General features: G+C 41.4%; 1 protein-coding gene across 6 annotated transcripts; it reads left to right on the top strand.

Annotated features, from left to right (window-relative positions):
- Positions 1–469: 469 nt before the first annotated feature.
- On the top strand, positions 470–14,699 carry satb1a (SATB homeobox 1a). 6 transcript variants are annotated; one of them, XM_061059324.1, is made up of 11 exons: positions 470–1,096; positions 1,435–1,664; positions 1,954–2,130; positions 2,222–2,348; positions 3,750–3,873; positions 5,134–5,245; positions 5,961–6,496; positions 7,614–7,811; positions 9,434–9,589; positions 11,842–12,045; positions 12,986–14,699. In XM_061059324.1, the coding sequence occupies exons 2-11, from the start codon at positions 1,448–1,450 to the stop codon at positions 13,853–13,855; spliced, it is 2,721 nt and encodes a 906-aa protein (XP_060915307.1). In that variant the 5' UTR covers positions 470–1,096; positions 1,435–1,447; the 3' UTR covers positions 13,856–14,699. The 6 variants fall into 6 exon arrangements, with proteins under 6 accessions (XP_060915307.1, XP_060915306.1, XP_060915308.1 ...); XM_061059323.1 differs by having other exon boundaries at positions 470–1,148; XM_061059325.1 differs by having other exon boundaries at positions 470–1,664; positions 9,434–9,568.
- Positions 14,700–17,884: the final 3,185 nt, after the last annotated feature.

Raw genomic sequence — 17,884 nt, 5'->3', positions numbered from 1 at the left:
CAAAGCATACTGATTCAACATAATGTACAAAATCCATCCTGTTTTTTGGGTTGCTTTTATCGTTGTGCCTGATACTTCTGTAATTGTGATGGATAAAGTTGTTCTTGGTGGCAGTGATTAGGCTAAAAAGTGTTATTAACTGCATCTTCCTCTAGTGAGGATTTAACCTCATCGTTCAAAAGTTAATGTCAGTCAGCCAGTTCTCCTCGTGCTGCTCCACTTTGTTACCATGGAGAGCTCCAATACCCTAAAGACAATAATAAGTGCGTGCACAGCATGCGGCGGAAAATAATAAATAGATTTATGCGCAATTGTCACATTTAATACATTTACGGAGCGCGCTAGTGAATTCATTATTACACCATATGCTAATGCAGCTGGGTCCACGTATTTATGAGTATGTGTATGTGTGTGAGTGTGTGTGTTTCTCTCTCTCTCTCTCGCTCGCTCGCTCGCTCGCTTTCTCTCTTTGCGTGCGCATAGGGCTTTGAAGTGCTGTCCCGGAGTCACTGCTGTAGCCTCGTGTATGATAGGGAATGCACTACAGGAGCTCAGAGCCGCGTATTGTTCTCTCTGGAGCCTGACCCACGGTAACAGCTGATCCTCAGTCCCGATGCTCTGGACGGGAGGTCGGCTCTTGAACTTGCACTGAGGCCAAATTCATCGTCGCACCGGAAAGCGGAAAGCGCGGCTGGAGAATAGGAGGCAGCCTACAGACACAATACTAACGAGACTGCAAACACGAGGTAATGTTGATGTTTGAGAGACGATCCAAGTGAGTAAACGGACGAGCACTGACGGCGATGAGACGCGTTTCTGGAGATCGATGGAAGCGAGATTAACACACGGGGTACAGGCGGAATGCTAATGTATGATGGCAGGTTGGACATGCACGGTGTGCGGACTGAAACAGGTTGGTTTCTCCTCGATCAAACTTCAGCCTGATCAGACGTGGGACGATCGGCGCGCATTACGGTGCTGAAGAAGATGAACTGAATCAGTGTTGCGCGCCTGGAGATGACAGCAGGCTGGGAAACTGCGCTCCATCGTTCACTGGACTTTTACTGGATTTAGAGGGTTATCCTCTTCGCTACATGTGGGTGAAGGTCACCCCCTTTTACTGACCCGGATATCCTTCAGATCTGAGTGTGTGTATGTGTTTTCTGATATTAAGAGTCAGTACATGAAGGAAAAGCCTTATTTACAGTCTCTCACCAAGTATCCAAATTTACTTCTGTTTGACTCATATTTTAATTATTGACATTCTCTATGTAGCATATTCTTCACCAATGAAAATATGACATTACATTTCTCTGGGAGAAGTCACTTAAATATGATATCCGCTTAGCAGTACAAGAAGCTATTTATGCTGATATGAAGGAGAGATTTACTGCCACTGTGTTTGAATTTTCAGCATGTCTGTCTCTGTAATAGTGCAAAACAACAGATGGATGTCCTGTGTAATGGAGCAAAGAAACCTGAGGGCGCAGATCCCCTTTTAGACCCCCAGCCTCCGCCTGCCAAGCTGGCTAGACTGGAGTATAACGGAGCGGGACCCTCTGCCCAGGAGAGAAGCAGGCAGGGGAGCCCCGTGGCCAAAAACCTCGGCGTGGCCCAGAAGCCCACAGCAGTGAGGCCACAGAGCAAGAGCTGGCACACCAAAGGTAGGAAGTTTCTCATCGAAAAATTTTTTTAATTACACTTACTGGAAACACTGTGTTACAGATTGGGTCTTTAGTAGAGCGATTATGACGCCTACATGCCATCTGATATGTCTTATTACTGACTTGGGTTCATTTTGGGGGGGATGAAAATGTTACTCTGATTAAATTAGAGTTTCAAGAATATAGCAGGTTTGGAACTATAACCAATAAGTGCATGAATGAACAACATAACATTTTTTAATTCCTCTTAGCGTGGGTCGTTTCTCCTCATTTGTGTCCATCACCTCAGGGAGTCTGCTGCCTGTGTTCTGCGTGGTGGAGCACAAGGAGAGCGCTCCGGAAAGAGAGAGGAGAGAAGAACACGCTGAGTTTGTGTTGGTCAAAAGAGACCTGCTGTTTAACCAGCTGATAGAGATGGCCCTGCTGACGCTCGGTTACTCGCACAGCTCCGCCGCACAGGCCAAAGGTAAAATATATTAACTTGTAAAAAAAAAAGAAGAGGTAAGGACACCAGTGTGTCTTTTTCAATCTATTCACTTTAGTGTTTAAATGTTCAGGTCTGATCCAGGTGGGCAGGTGGAACCCCGTGCCTCTGTCCTGTGTAACAGATGCTCCTGATGCCACAGTGGCAGATATGCTGCAGGATGTTCACCATATTATCACCCTTAAAATCCAGCTGCACAGGTAAGACCCTCTCTATATTTACAACTTCATTCAGGGTTTTCAAGCCATCCACCATCCCTCAGTGAGGAAATAAACTTACCAAGTGGCACAGACCAAATCAAACCTTTTTTTTTTTTTTTTTACAGTAAACTGTAAATCAAATCTGTTCGGCAGTCTCCTGCAAAGTATGATCAAAATCTTACTTTGTGACAGTTTAAATGCCATCAGATAAAGTTTAATGAGTGATTTTATATGCTTGTTGCAATGAATATTGATGCGTATTTTAATGGAGGGAGACATTAAAAGTTATTTCCTGTAACATTTTTCAATAATAAAGGTTCTTTTCACTTTTTGACAGAGGGGCTTTAGCTATGCCAAATTTGATCCACAATTCTATTTAAGACTGAATAACTTATTTTTTATTACAAGATACAGAATCTGAGTGTTTATACGCGAAAGCAGATATTTTGTTGTTATAGAAATACATAGCTTAATGCAAACAGCTCAATGGAATTCAGATATCTTTAAATGTACGTTTTTGCACCTGTAATGTTTTGCGAAATATAGAGTCAATTCTCTCAAAAAAAGACCCTGGATCATGTACGCAAGGGTCATGGGCTTTAATTTTTTTTTCATTAACACCCTCATACTGAAAACTTGTTTGGGGTCCTGCCTGCACATCACCCAGTGCATGCTGGGAGATTCATTCATGTCTAGGGACACTTAAGGGATATCTTGTTATTAAAGGTGCTGTAACCATGAAGTTCAGTTTAGCCATCACAATTATCAGCCTATGAAAACAGAGTACTGTAAAGCCCCTTGCATACATGCGCTGCACTCCTGAACATTTCCCAACATTGTCTGGGTCAGCTGCAGGATTGTCGACATGTTTGTCGTTGAGTGGAGTTTCGCCGCTGTATACTCTTTGCTGCTCACCTCAATGATCTGTATATTCTTTTAAACTGTTGTGTTTTCATGTAGTGGTGACATAAGACAAAAACAGTCGCCAGCCTCATCATCCTTCTCCTGCTATCTACAGTAGTGCCCCACCTAAACCAAACGGAGTAATGCGTTGTGTTTGAAAGGCAAGTTCCTGAAAAGGTTAGGGCCTGACTGTCCCAAATTATCTAGAAAAGGTCAAAAGCTCACGTTTGAAAGAGGCGCATGTCTTCTCTGGTTGTAAATGTAACCTTTTTAGCCCTAAATATGTCATCAGGGTCTGGAAAAGTAATCAGATGCCATCAAGTAAGTCACTTTATGGCACTCTGTAATTTTCCTGAGATTGAGTTGTAGTGGAAGAAGCTGAAAGTCAGGTTGTTGATTGTTATTGAACTTTATTTTAGCAGATTCCCCGTGTTTCCCTTCATACTGTACGACTTAAAAATGCTGCAATTGAGTGTTTTAAATGTGCTCTTTGTCTAGTTGTCCCAAATTGGAGGACTTGCCCGCAGAGCAGTGGAGTCACTCTACAGTGAGAAATGCTTTGAAGGAACTCCTCAAGGACATGAACCAGAGCACCCTAGCTAAGGAGTGCCCACTGTCCCAGGTACAACACAAAGACACACACTCGCGAACACACAGCATACATCCAAAGACAGAGCATGCATACACAGAGAGAATCAATTCCTGCTAAAGTTCAAAGTGTGCCTTCAATGTCTTTGCCCTTCCATGTCCTGCTGCCGTGTTTTTGTGTGTGTTTGTGTGTGTGTATGTCTGACGCATGAGGCAGAGTGAGCGTGTGGTCCAATAGTTTGACAGGAAGTCCAGATGCAGCGGGAGATAAGGTGTGGGGGCAGAGTGAGAGCGGGAGACACAGATAACGAGAGATGGCTATCTCTTAAAAAGCCCAACCGCCTAGGGGTGCTGCCTATCTTGATTCTTTTCCCCCTGCCGACCTGTCTGCCTGTCAATGTATCCGTCTGTCCGTCTGTCGGCCTCGCCCGCCGTCTTACTCTCACTTGCTCCATCTGCCTATCGCCATTTTTTTTTTTTTCCTGCACTCTTGACTGATTCAGCAATATCATCCAAATCTGGTTTTAAGATCTCCTTCCAATCCAGCGTGTTTAATCAAGCAAACAGAGACACAACTGCAGGAATAATATTACATTAATGTTGCAGTATTTGGGGAGGGCCTCTTTGTGAATATTCATAATTATCAACTTAGTCTGTCTCTTTGTTTGCCTAAGGCAGCATAGGACATCTACAGTTTGATAAAGAGAAATTCTCACTATCTCTCCCTAATCTGACACAAGACAATTTTCCCTCCCCCATCTCTCCCTCTCTCTCTCTCTCTCTCTCTCTCTCTCTCCTATCACTCCCATTACCCCCTCTGTTGTTCGCGAGGAGCAGATTAAAATAAATATGAGAAGATGAAAGGTGTAATCAGATGTAAAGATTGCACAGGACGGTCTTTGGGGAGAAGCTGTGCCTGTGTGTTTTTGTGGGCGCTTGTGTGTGTGAGTGAGACAGACAGAGCGGCATAGTCTCTGATGACCTCGTGTGTGTGTGTGTGTGTGTGTGTGTGTTTTCTTTTTTATTACACACACATGCATGCACAAACACAAATGTGCCTCCACATGTTGTAAACACGCGCGCACACACACACACACACACACACACACAGAGCTCTCACACACGGACACACTCATCTGTCTTTATTATCTTATTTACCTGGGGGTCTTTTTAATAACACAGATCTAAGTTCATTAATATCAGATGTGTGAACAGCTGAGCCACCCCAGCCGCCCATAGCAGTAGCTCGGAAAAACGTAATGAATTTCTATTGTCTTTCCTCCCTCTGTTTCAGAGTATGATATCATCTATTGTAAATAGTACTTACTATGCAAACGTCTCAGCAGCCAAGTGTCACGAGTTCGGTCGATGGTACAAGCACTTCAGGAGGACCAAAAGCTTCAAGGGTGAGGGGTTTCTAACAAGCCTGCAACCACTGAGTGTGCCTGATAGCTGTTATAGCATTCACTATTAGTAAGTCTTATACTACCTATCTTCATTACTGTGTACTGTCTAAGCAGTTGGAAAAAATATTTACAGTGAAATTATAAAATTTTCCTACAGAAGCCATTTTCCTCTGACATCAAGCTCAGGGTCGAAAGCTAGAATGCTTTCATTGAAAAAATATTTTGCTGTATTCAGTCTGGCATCAGGTTAGCATTTCATCGCTTCCCAATCCATCAGCCACAAGAAAAGACAACGGGCCATAAAGACACTGGAAGATATTTGGGCAAGATTGAAGCTACAACTATATATTTGCTGACTCATTAGTTAACGGAATGCAACGACTGGCATAGAATCACTTCCTATTCATCAACAGTGATAGAAAAGTTGTTCATTTCTTTCTAATGATTGTGAGTTGGCTTTAGTAAACTCTTAATGTGAACAATACTAAATGTTGCTTAGTGATGTGCTCATGATGGATTAAACAATGAATGAATGAATTTTAGGGGAATAAATTCCAACTTCAATACTATGATAAAAAAACAGACAGTAAACTGTTTAAGGCATAATGCTGTCTGGTTTAAGTACTGGTATACATTTTTGTCACTTTTTAAAAATATTTCATACTCCAGTTGGTGTTTTGATACTCATATGAATGTTTTCTCTTTTCTGCACCAGATATTGACAACTTCTCTGAACAGTCCACGCACGTCACCCTGACCCAGCAACCAATCACAAGTAGCCCAGCCGAGCAGAGCTCCACCCTTCTTTTCTCTCGTGGAGAAGTAGCCAACATATGTGGCCGTTCCCCCCTTGGCCTGCGCCCTCACAGCTTAGTGACCCAACCGCTCAGCTCTCAAATGGTCAACCAGCAGCTAGTGATGGCCCAGTTTCTCAACCAGCAGTACGCTGTTAGCCGCATGCTAGCCGGGCAGGGTCACCCATCGCCCCCGCAGCAGTATCTCAATCATCCGCCTGTAGGGAGGGCACCTCCTAAGGTCTTCTCCCATCCACCTGAATCTCAAGCACCGCAACAGGCACACTGTGGCCCAGGAGGAGGCCCTGCACCCGGACCACAAATCCATACATCAGCCGGGTCCTCCGTGGGGCTAACAGACGTGACAAGTGACATCTACCACTGTGTGAGGGAGGAGCTGAAGAGAGCGGGCATCTCTCAAGCCATCTTTGCTCGAGTTGCATTTAACAGGACCCAGGTATGGAACACAAAGAGGTGGGAAATGTTTGCTAGCAATTATCTGTTGGAAGTGTTTTCTGGTGCTTTGGTTGTTCGTAAATGTGTCCTGTGATTGTGCGTATTTCATGGTTGGCACATTGGCATGGCCTTTGCCGCAGTGCCCCCTCCCCCCCCATGCATGTGTGTATGTTTGTGTGTGTGTGTGTGTGTGTGTGTGTGTGTGTGTGTGTGTGTGTGTGTGTTTGTGCCAGCTCTCTGCAGCACAAAGCTGTTGCCAACACTGAAGCAGCTGCTAGGCCAACTAATCACAACCCCTTGGAGAAATGTTGTCTCCCTCTCCACCTTTTTCTCTATCTTACTGTCCCTCCAGCTCACTACTGTTCACTCTGACAACCCTTTTTAGACTTTTAATCTCCTGCTCTGATCTTTCTTTTTGTATTATTTCCCTTATTTAGTATCCATATCTACCTCAAAGACTAAACTGCCACTTTATCTGTGTCCATCATCTTGCATCCACCACCCCAGAAATGGGGCTCAGAAGACAGGCCATTGTTATTATTATTATTACCGCCATTATCATTTTCATCACAATAAGCAGAGGTAGTTATTATCCATCCCTGTGTTCCCCCCGTTGCCAAGTCCAAGGTGCCTCAGTGCCAGACGTACAAATCGGGCACGATGCCAACCTGCCACATAGACTTGATAGAAGCATTTATCATTTAGCGATTCATGTAAAGCCTCCTTCAAGTTGAAAGGAGGAGTTAGCGAGTATCTAAAGATGATCCATGATTTGAATAAGAAAGCTGTTTCCCCCTTTTTCCTCTTCCAGCGTAAAATCTGATTTCTTTTTAGGACTGAATCCCTACAATCTGCATGAGATGTTTGAAGACTTTTCTCAAATAAAGCTCCAATAATGCGAGCTTGACAGACTAGAAGAGCGCTCAGAAGTGACTGAGAACTGGCTCTGTATCTTGTGAAGCCTGGCAACACTAAACCACAAGTTAACTTAAAGCGATGAAGCAGCTGTAGTTAAATTCTTCAGACGTATAAGAAACTTTAAATATACCACCTTTATGTGAAAAGCATTTCATTATTGACTAAGAATTTACTAGTGTTTTTACCAAAAAAAATACCAGGGCTTGTTGTCTGAGATCCTGCGGAAGGAGGAAGATCCTAAGCACGCCTCTCAGTCTCTTCTGGTAAACCTGCGAGCCATGTACAGCTTTCTGCAGCTGCCTGAAGCCGAGAGGGAGCGGATCTACCAGGAGGAGAAAGACAGGAGCCTGACTGGATTCACCCCCAGCTGCAACAACACGCCACCAAGACCTACACAGGTCAGCCTGCAAGTAATCAGAGAGGGAGAGAGAGAGGGACAAGAAGAGAGAAATGGCTGCTTTAGAATGATTTGTATTATTTATTTTTCTTGATTTAAGAAAACTTGAAATATTGAATAGGGTTAACTATTATTAAGCTTAGGATAATAAAATCACTGATGTATGCCTAAACTAAATCTAAAGTATCAGATTGCATATGCTTGGTTGTAAGAGACCGTCCTTAAAGGGCCAGAAAACATGGACGACACAGGCTTACTAAGTTAAAGACTGAAAAAAGAAACACAAATCCTCAAATGATCACGTTTGAAGCTCACAGACCTTCAACCAGGAGGCATTTGTGGTTTGGAGTGAATCTTTTAAAACATGTACCAACACATTGCCAGGAAGTTTGCTAGAGTCATTTATGATCCTTTAGCATCCAAAGGCATCATCACTTCAAAATTCAAATTTGACCAAATAACTACAAAGCGAGTAACATTCCCAACAGCCTCAGGTTTACTTGTTAGCTAAAGTTACTATACTAGCATGCTTTACTATGATGCTAGGTTTTGGCTAATATTTTACATGCTAAACAACAGTATGTAAGCTTGGTAGCATCCTGAAGCTAGCATTTAGTGCACTGTTGACCTCTGTCCACATAGTGGCATGTCTGGTCTCGTTCCTGATTCTGTCCTGTCCATGTGGAAGTAGTATTAAATGGAAAATCTCATCCTGTCAGATGCATCTCATCAATCATTTTTGCTGTGGAAATTTTTTAAAATGGCTGTTTCAGCAGCATGCTTTTCTTTTCTTTTTCTGCTAACAAACAGCAGCCCATAGCGTGGGGGATAGGTATTAAACATTTTAATATAGAAGTAATCAATCTTGTCTCTGGTGGTTTAGTTTGCTTTTATTGTTCATAAAGACACATCAATAGTAATTTTGGTTGGTTTCATTACCAGCTACAAAACTCTTCACAGGAGCTTTCAGCAAATCAACATCATCAAATGGAACGATAGGGATTGATAACCTACTAGCCAATATTTGAAACATACATGTAGATGAATTTTTCTCTTCACTTCTATCCTTTATTTACACCACAGAGCAGGACCGATTATATATAAAATACTTGCACAGCTTCCTCAAGCCATGTGTTTATTACATCCTCCCCCGTAGTTTCATTTTCATCATCTTTTTCATCTACAGTTCTTTCCCCCCATTTACTCCCAATCTGGTGCGGCCAGCTCCTCATGCACCGCACTGCTGACTCCCCTCTGTCGGCCTGGAGAGGGAGCAGACTGCCACATGTTTCCTCTAATATCCTACATCAGGTTGCCAGCTGCTTCCCCAGCCAGGGAGGAAGTAACATGTGCACTGGTTCATGCCGTCTCCAAGAAATAACACCTAAGTAAGGATGTTAAGCTTTAGCTCATAAAGGACACAATCCCTCACTGGCTTTCCCTTTAATAGTTCTTAAAAGAGAGCTTCTTTTAATGTGGGTTTGATTGATGAGGCACCTCGTCTTTGCTCTGCTTGGATGTCATTTCACTTGGTTGCAAATTCCAAATACTTAGATGCTAACTCTGGCTAGCATTCAAATCCAATTCTCTTGTTTTTCTGTTTTATTGTTCGGCTGTTTTCAGGCGAGACTGTCCCCAGTTGCAGGAGACAGAAGCATAAGGACAGACAGTTGTGTTCTCAACGTGAGCGCTTCTATCTACGAGGAGATTCAGCACGAGATGAAGAGAGCCAAAGTGTCTCAGGCTCTGTTCGCAAAGGTGGCTGCCTCCAAGAGTCAGGTACTTGCTTGCTTGCTGGTGTGAATCGGATGAAGATGCTCTATCCTAAACATGCACATATTGCACCCAATCCTTTCTACTGCTTGAAAATTCAAATTTTGGTTCCATGATGAATACATCTCCATAGTGTGTTTGTGTGCGCTTGTGTTTGTGTGTGTTTGTGTGTGTGTGGAGGAAAGCCCAGATAATCAACCAGCAGCTGTACTCTGCAGAGGACTATCATCAGTGCATCAGACTGCTATTGTGTCCTAAATTATCGCTTTAATAGTCACCATACAAAAACACATGCACACTCACACATACACACCACTTATTTGTGCACATAGACATTCTGTACAAGTAAATGCATTCATGCAATAGCCTACAAACACACACAGATGCACTAATACACACATGATTTGAGTGTTTATTGTTCCCATTTTTATGGCGGCCCCATAAGCTTGTTATTGCCTTTTGTTTTGAGGATAATTTCCCTTCATGGAATGGGGGGATTTTAGCTGTCTCATTTTCTCTTCCTCTCGTGCATGTCTCCAATTTTCACCCTTTTTCTTTCTTTCTCTTATGGTTTCTTTCTTTCTTTCTTTCTTTCTTTCTCTCTCTATGTCTTTCTTTCTTTCTTTGTTCCTGTCTTGCTTTTTTCCCTCCAACCATGAAGATGTTTGGAGGTCATTCAGCGGTCATGCCAGTACAGACAGGTGGTCCAAACCCCCTGAGGGATGTTTCTATCTCTTCTTCACTGGCCTCTCTTTAACCTTCATTTTTGCTGAAGTTCTCTCACTCACTCACTCACTCACTCACTCACTCACTCTCTCTCTCTCTTTCCCCATATTACCCGGCTGTTTGGCAAGCAGAACCGTGCTGGATCCCTCTGTTCTATCTGCACTGTGCATCTGGATGGCATTGTGTGTTAGACTTGGGTTATAGCCAGGTGTGCTTATGCGAATCTGTGTGTGTGTGTGTGTGTGTGTGTGTGTGTGTGTGTGTGTGTGTGTGTGTGTGTGTGTGCATCAGCCTGCGTGCAAACGTAATCATGCTCCAGTTCATGAATCAGAAACTAGCTCGGCTTTACATTTGTCAGTCTGCCACTTGCGAGTTTCTTCCCTCCTGATGCAGGGCGTAATTCAAACTAATTAGAAAATCTCTCCATCATCTTTGGCCTTTTCGATTAGAGGATGCTCAAAACTGTTATTTTATGGTTGTACATGAAGAGCAAACTAGAAGAAAAGAAAGAGACTCAGGAAAAAAGCAGATTTAAAACAAGAGGCCATGTTGGATAGAAGAAGATGTTTGGAAATGAATTGTTAAGTCAGAGTGACAACTATAATAGAAGAGTGGGCGTATGAGGCTGACATCTTTCAAAACTTATATTGATTCACAAAGTTGGCATGGCAATTTTGATGTCCCACGTCCTTATGCCGGAGGTTCACACTGAGGAATTATTCGATGTTTAAGAAGAATGCAGCATACATTTTCTGACTTTGTTGAACATACTGCAATTTCTTTTTTACATTTTCCTTCAGTCCCATCCTTAATGCCAGACAGTTACTTTTGTTTGTGCATGCTGCTTTAAGAGATATTGCATAATGAGTAGAGATAAGCTTAGTTTAGAAATAGATGTATGCGTGGTCTATTGAGACTACATATTCCACAAAATTCCTTCCTTCTTGAATATTCAACATTATTTAAAAGCTTTGATTAATGTCCTGTATCCTGTGAACATGCTTCCATAGCCAAGAAAAACAGATAAACATGTCATTGTTTCCATAGACATCAAGAAGCTTTAGTTAGCCTAGCTTAGCGCTCAAATAACACCAAACAGAATGCAGGGGTATGAGAATAAAAAATGAATTCTTCCTAACTGACTCTTATCTCAGGAGAAATACACAAGTGTATAGATCCTCTGAGGTATAGCAAGATGAGCCTGTTGATCTAGAAAAATTCAATAATTAATGAACTAATTAACAAAATATTGACTTGATTAGCATAGCTTATGGTTAGTTTATTAGATATAGGCAATTAAGCAGGACATTAGGCAGCCGAACGGCATTGTTGATATGTTGAAACATTATAATTGATCACATACAGTAGAAATCATATTTCTCTATGCCTTTTCTTGCAGAGTTGTTAGAAAAGTGAATCTGTATATGTTTAAACAACACTACAGATGGCTAAAATCTATTTATTAAAAAAAATCTAAGCTTCTGACGCTAAATGTTTAACATTAAAGTAAAGTGTTACCGTTCCTCTTGCAGGGCTGGCTGTGTGAGCTGCTGCGTTGGAAGGAGGATCCCAGCCCAGAGAACCGGACCCTGTGGGAGAACCTGTGCATGATCCGCCGCTTCCTCAGCCTGCCGCAGACAGAACGAGACGCCATCTACGAGCAGGAGAGCAGCAACACAACTGCACAGCAGCACTGCAGTGACAGACTTGCACTGCTCAGCAACGACAATGCACTGGTGAGACAATAGGAAACAAGATCAACACAATATGATGACATGCAATCATGCAAGTCCCACGCCATAGCAGCATCACTTTAGAATACATTTACAAAGAATGAGAAGAGGCATGTTTGCAAAGCACACTATATAAGACACTTGATATTTAAAGTTATAGTACCAGATTCAATGCCAATGTATCTTCCAAGGGCATGCAATGAAAAAAAAATACTATTGGCAGCCAAATGCAAAAATAGGACATGATAATAATTATAAGCAATAGACTGTAAGGTTCCAGAGTGATATGTCTTTCACTTCAATAGCTTGAGTATGGAGGAGTAATGGCTAATTTATTGCACACTTACAGATAACATGTCTAAAACTAGTTCTGCATCCCTTTGTTTGGGAAAGTTAAGCATGTTGCATCAAATATGAAAAGTCAAAAACTAGACATAAGGACTACATGTTCTGATATTGGCTCTGATCAGTTCTGTAGTCAGTAAGAGTGAATCTATCCATGTATGTTCAGAAATTCATCGTTTCAAAGTGAGCTCAAACACAGGAAGAAACTGCCTCAAATGTGGGCCCTGACATCATTTTCAGCTCCTATGAGAAATAATCAAGCATTACTAATCTATGCAAAAACTTAGCTTTTTAATTTTAATTTGTAATTAGAAATAGAAATGTGATGCCAGTTCTCTTTAAAATATATTTTAATGAGTCTTTAAAAAAACAAAGCACATATTATTAAGCAGTAAAGTTAATTGTAGACCCGTTTCTTTTGACAGGATTTAGTTTTGATCAATACAATTATTTGCAAGTAAAATTAAATGTTCCTTTTTTTGTAGGACAGTTTAGTAAAAAAAGTAGTCTAAAAACTGTCTAGACTGACAACAATTTTAGTAATTTAAATCAGTAAGACTTTTTTTCCTACTTCTAATTACTGTTTCTCCCTCCTCAGTACCAACGCAACTCTCCTCTACCACCTCAACACCACCTTCAACCCCATCAGCCCCTGCAGCCGGAGGCAGCCCCTTACCTGTCTCCACAGCAACCATGTGCCGCATCACCGGCCGAGTCCGAGGCAGGGGGAAACTGGGGGCACATGAGAGTGCGTCTTCAGGGCAGGAGCTGTAGTAATAGTGAGAGAGGGGACAGTAAGGAGTGCATTGAGGAGGGACGAGGAGATAAGAGCATGGTCGGAGGGGACTGGAGTTGTACAGGAAGGTTTAGGGAAAAAGGAACTGAAGGCAAAGAGCTGGTGAAGGAAGGAAATGAAGGTGAGGTAGGAATAAGTGAGATAAATGGAGACGGAAAAGGGGATGGGGTTGAGGAGAAACTCACAATAAAGTGGTCCAGATCGAAGGATGAGGACCAAGATGGGGCCAGGGTGTGTTTAGAGTCAGATAATGCAGTTCAAGGAGGAGATGAGGTTCAGGGGGAGGGGCTAAGAGTGTCCCAAGAAGCGCTAGGAATCCTGCAGAGCTTCATCCAGGATGTGGGCCTCAACCCAGACGAGGAGGCGGTCCACACTCTGTCGGCTCAGCTGGGTCTGCCCAAACACACCATCCGAAGGTTCTTCAACAGCCAGGACCAGGAGCAGCATCAACACAGCAGCCTGAGCCCTAAACACAGTGAAGACAAGCAGGAAAGCCTCGCACAGACTGCTGAACGAACAGAGGAGCAGGAACAGGAAAGGGATGGAGAGACTGAAAGAGAAGAAAAGGAGGAGACACAAACATGCAGAAGTGAATTAACTATTTCAAAAGAATCAGATGCTGGGACTCAAACTATTCCATCCGTCAAGGAGGAGCAAGAGAGCAACATCTAAAGACTAAAAAGTTGACCTATTGTAAATATTATACAAAGACAGTTCAACTACAGTATACTTAAAAAAAGCTGTCTTTTGATTGGAGGATTCCTTCTGTAATTGAGAGACAGAAAACAACTGTGCAGATAACTTTATAAAACATTGTTCCTGTGTAGATTCATGTCTGGATGAATGGGACCCAGTAAAGCTGCAGATTACATATCACTACTGAAATCTAACAATCATAGCTGGCTGATTGATGAAGTTTGACATTAATGCCAGTAATGCCTTGTGGAAAGTGGCACCTCCTGTTTTTTTATGATCAATATCGCCTTTGTTTTTTTTGGGGGGGGGGGGTGGGGGGGAGATTTGGTCAATGGCCTTGTTCTTCAAGTTTGTCTGTCACAGTTTATGAGAAGATCACGCCTTTCTGAATCGATTTGAAATTGGTTGACTTTTTTGCAGCTAATAAAAAGCATTTCAGAATCACCCTTTTAGTAAATGATACGACATCCTCTTCAATATGTCACTGCATTTCTTGATTAATCAATAGATGAATTACTGGATGTGTTACCACACTTCTACACACATATTACAAGCATCTCCCCTGCAAATCAGTCCATTTCAGCTCCTATTTCTCCCCTTTATTCACATTGTCAATATTTGTTGTGCACCTGAATTAAGTATTTCTATTGATGCATGAATTTCTAATTCTCCCACCCAACAGTAGTTATGTTCTTTGAGGTTGAGTGTTATGTTGAAACATGTTGTGGTCTTCCTTTTGTGATGATTAATCATCCAAACAAACTGTAGCAGAGACAGAAACATCAATGATTTGAGTGTTATAAAATGTCTAAAAAGTGAACTCAGTTGTTCCCCTTTTATGTTTCACATGGAGTGCACAATGTTTAATGTTTCTTCCTGAAAGACAAATCGTGGACTAGAATATAAGACTGAAGCCGTGCAGTGTGCACATGAAATGTGTAAATTAAAAGAATGCACTTTTATTCACAAAGAAAGTCTTTCTTTATTGTATTCATGTTAATTTCTTTACATGGTCTCAATTGTCAAGTCTGTGTGAGATAAAGAAAAAAGTGTCTGTCTTGATAACTAAGAAGACTAGACTGATCATTTTAAACTGCAGTTAATATTACATGTTGTTTATTTAGTTTGGCAGAAATTAAACAGATCAACATTTCATTCATGTAGAAAGTGGAAACTTTTCTGGGCAGTGAAAACAGCAACTTGTGATGAATGAGGAAAGTCAGGTTTATAACCTCATGTGATAGGACACTGTGGGAACATACAGAGGTGGAGATAGCCAGGAGGGGATTGTGTTTATCTTTAGTTTAGTTTGTTTTTCCCAAAGAAGCTTAATTTCTGCATGGAGATTTTACTCTTTTATAAGATGTTAGCAAATATATTTGGATTGTATTTAAGAAGTCTTTGAGATTCCCTCCGCTGTTGATACCAGTATCAGAATGACACTGCCGGCAAATAGGTTATCGCTAAGTATGCCAGTCAAAGCAACAGTCTGAGCCCACAGATTATCGACCTCCCCCTCACCCCCCACAAATTGACCTACTTATTCCTTGTCCACAACATAAGCCTACATTAACAATACTATAAACTATGACCATTAGCAGCTACTGTTGCAAAGTGGTAAAGAAGAGCTAGCATTAAGTGTCGAGGTTAGCAAAGTGTGAGCGACCCGTTTTTTAAAGATTAATATTTTTGGTGAAAAGCTTTAAGTGAAAGGCTTTCATGTTAATTATCAGGGAATTAATGTTTTTAAGCAGACTAAAGGGAAGGAGGGCTACTAGCTAAACTGCTGCTAACATTGACTCTGCTAGCTACTAGATGCTAAGCTTGATTTCACATTAGCATACCTTTAGTGTATCAAGCCAGGCTGTAAAACAATAGCAGCAGGCCTCGGGGTATAAACTTTAAAACATCCATGTTGGAAAGAAACAAAGCTACTTCATGAACCTGCATGATTAAAGACAAGTAGAGCCATGCATTTAAAGAACCATTACAGATTTAATCAATCTTTTCACTGTTCCTACAGATGTTTTTGAGTTAATACTGATGAGTTCTTATTATTTTACCGTGGTTATGTTGGTGAATCACTTTCATTGTTTCCAGCCATCAGACAGTATTCCTCTGTGCTGATAAGCAGGCCGTCCAGTACCAGTGGATCTGTGTCTCTTCACAATCACATGCCCCTCTGTGCGTCCACTGTTTCCTATCATCTGTCACTTTTTATTCCCCTTTTATTTCATCTGTCTCATTTCTTTCTTTCTTTCTTTTTTTTTTGCAGCTCAATCTCACTCATCTCTCCTCGGGACCTTTTTACATTTCTGCTTCCTCTCTACAGACAGTGCAACACTCATGGCCCATTTGGTAAGAATAGCTTTATAGAGTAATTCAATAAAGCTATGCTCTTTTCTGACATCCGTTTCCATGGTGATACCTTAGTCAGGGCCAACAAGAGGCCATGAAAGCCTCATCATCAGTAATATTAGCCATAATAATGATGATAATGGCGCTCCTGAAATGCCATGTCTCTGATGATGATGATGGTAATGTTGATGATGGTCATTAAGAATGCTTTGTGTAAACCCCCACTACTGCACAAAAATACACACAGACACACAAACCACTGCACACATTTGGATCATTAATGCTATTAAATGTCACTACCTGTAAATGCTCTGTTTTATTTATTTATTAACTTATTATCATTACCATCTGGCGGCTTTGGTTTATTTTTTTCTGTATATTGTTCGGTCTGTGGGCAGCACTTTGTAAAAAGGGTGTTTGATAAAAGCCCTCTCAAGATAAACTTGACTTTTCTGACCTCAGAAATTGCTGCAATTAAGTCTCCATAAAATGGTGTTAATTAACCCTCATGTTGCAGAGCCCATTCGGTGTTCTGGTTTATTCCTGATGTGTTTTATATCTCCTCAGTGAGGTGATTTGCAACAATTTTATGCTCTTACCAAAGCAGCATTCTTTATTTACTTCTTTCTAGTTTATATGTATTCCTAACACAATTCTTTTTTTTTTTATTCGAAACTGAAATATGTTGCTGCTTGTTCGATGCAAATAATGACCTTGAGTGCTGCAGATTGTGTGATGATAAATTTGCAATTCAATTTGTAATCTCCTAATTGATTGTATCTCTGCTGTCCAAACTAGTTTGGAGTTATTTCCAAACCTAAATTAACAGGATTAAAATGACTGAGAGAAGGGACAGTGCAAAAACTCAAGTGTAGGTTTCTGGTGAGAATAGTGCAGAAGAAATTCATCCTGCTTGGCCAGAAGCTAAGGGAACAGGGTGTAGCTATAAGTCTGTTAATTATGTGAGACAAGCAGTTTTATGCTTTTGCCCTGATATTGCTAATTGGCTTCAGAAAGTTTTTTAATCTGCCACTTTCTAATAAGGCAGTCTTTATAAAGAGTGTATGAGGTGTAACCAATGAAGGATCCAGACAAGCATCTGAGTAAAATAAGGCAGCAACAATGCCCTCTTCGATGCACATGGAGGCCATGAAGTTTTCTCTACAGTGCAAGATTTAAGATCATTTGTCCTAATGAGCTACTACTCCAAAACATGATGCAGTGCACTAATGAATGCCCTGAAAATGTAGACACCTGGGTTTGTAGTGAATAGATTCAAAATACTCAAATACTGTTTCATGCGTTCTAGGTCAGTATTAAATATTCATTTAAACAAGTTTAGGTCACCAGGTTGTCTAACCAAAAAGAAGATGACACATCTCACTGGTGTATTTTGGTCCTCATCTGGCTCGACGTTGTCTTTCTCATAGTTCATCAGGTTTCCCTTATGCAGTCTGACCGTAGAGTCTGACGTGTGTAACCTGGAAATGAATAACTGTCCATAAGTCATGAGTGGATAGTTTACAACTTTTCTAATTCAATTTTTGCAATGTAAGACTCGTGAATGGGCAAAGCTTAATAAAACTTCAGCAGCACCAGGCTCCATGCAGCCGGCGGCATCGTCAGCCTCAGCTCCAGTCACATGAT

The sequence above is a fragment of the Labrus mixtus genome, chromosome 16 (assembly GCF_963584025.1).
Source record: "Labrus mixtus chromosome 16, fLabMix1.1, whole genome shotgun sequence".
Classification (NCBI taxonomy): domain Eukaryota; kingdom Metazoa; phylum Chordata; class Actinopteri; order Labriformes; family Labridae; genus Labrus; species Labrus mixtus.
Note: the sequence above shows the minus strand (reverse complement) of the source record. Positions and strands in the feature narration are given on the sequence as shown.

Excerpts from the sequence above, each read along its gene's own strand:
- satb1a (XM_061059324.1), top strand. The coding sequence starts at position 1,448 with ATGGATGTCCTGTGTAATGGAGCAAAGAAACCTGAGGGCGCAGATCCC. Across the intron at positions 7,812-9,433 it reads CGCCACCAAGACCTACACAG|GCGAGACTGTCCCCAGTTGC; the intron begins GTCAGCCTGCAA and ends GGCTGTTTTCAG. Across the intron at positions 9,590-11,841 it reads TGGCTGCCTCCAAGAGTCAG|GGCTGGCTGTGTGAGCTGCT; the intron begins GTACTTGCTTGC and ends TTCCTCTTGCAG.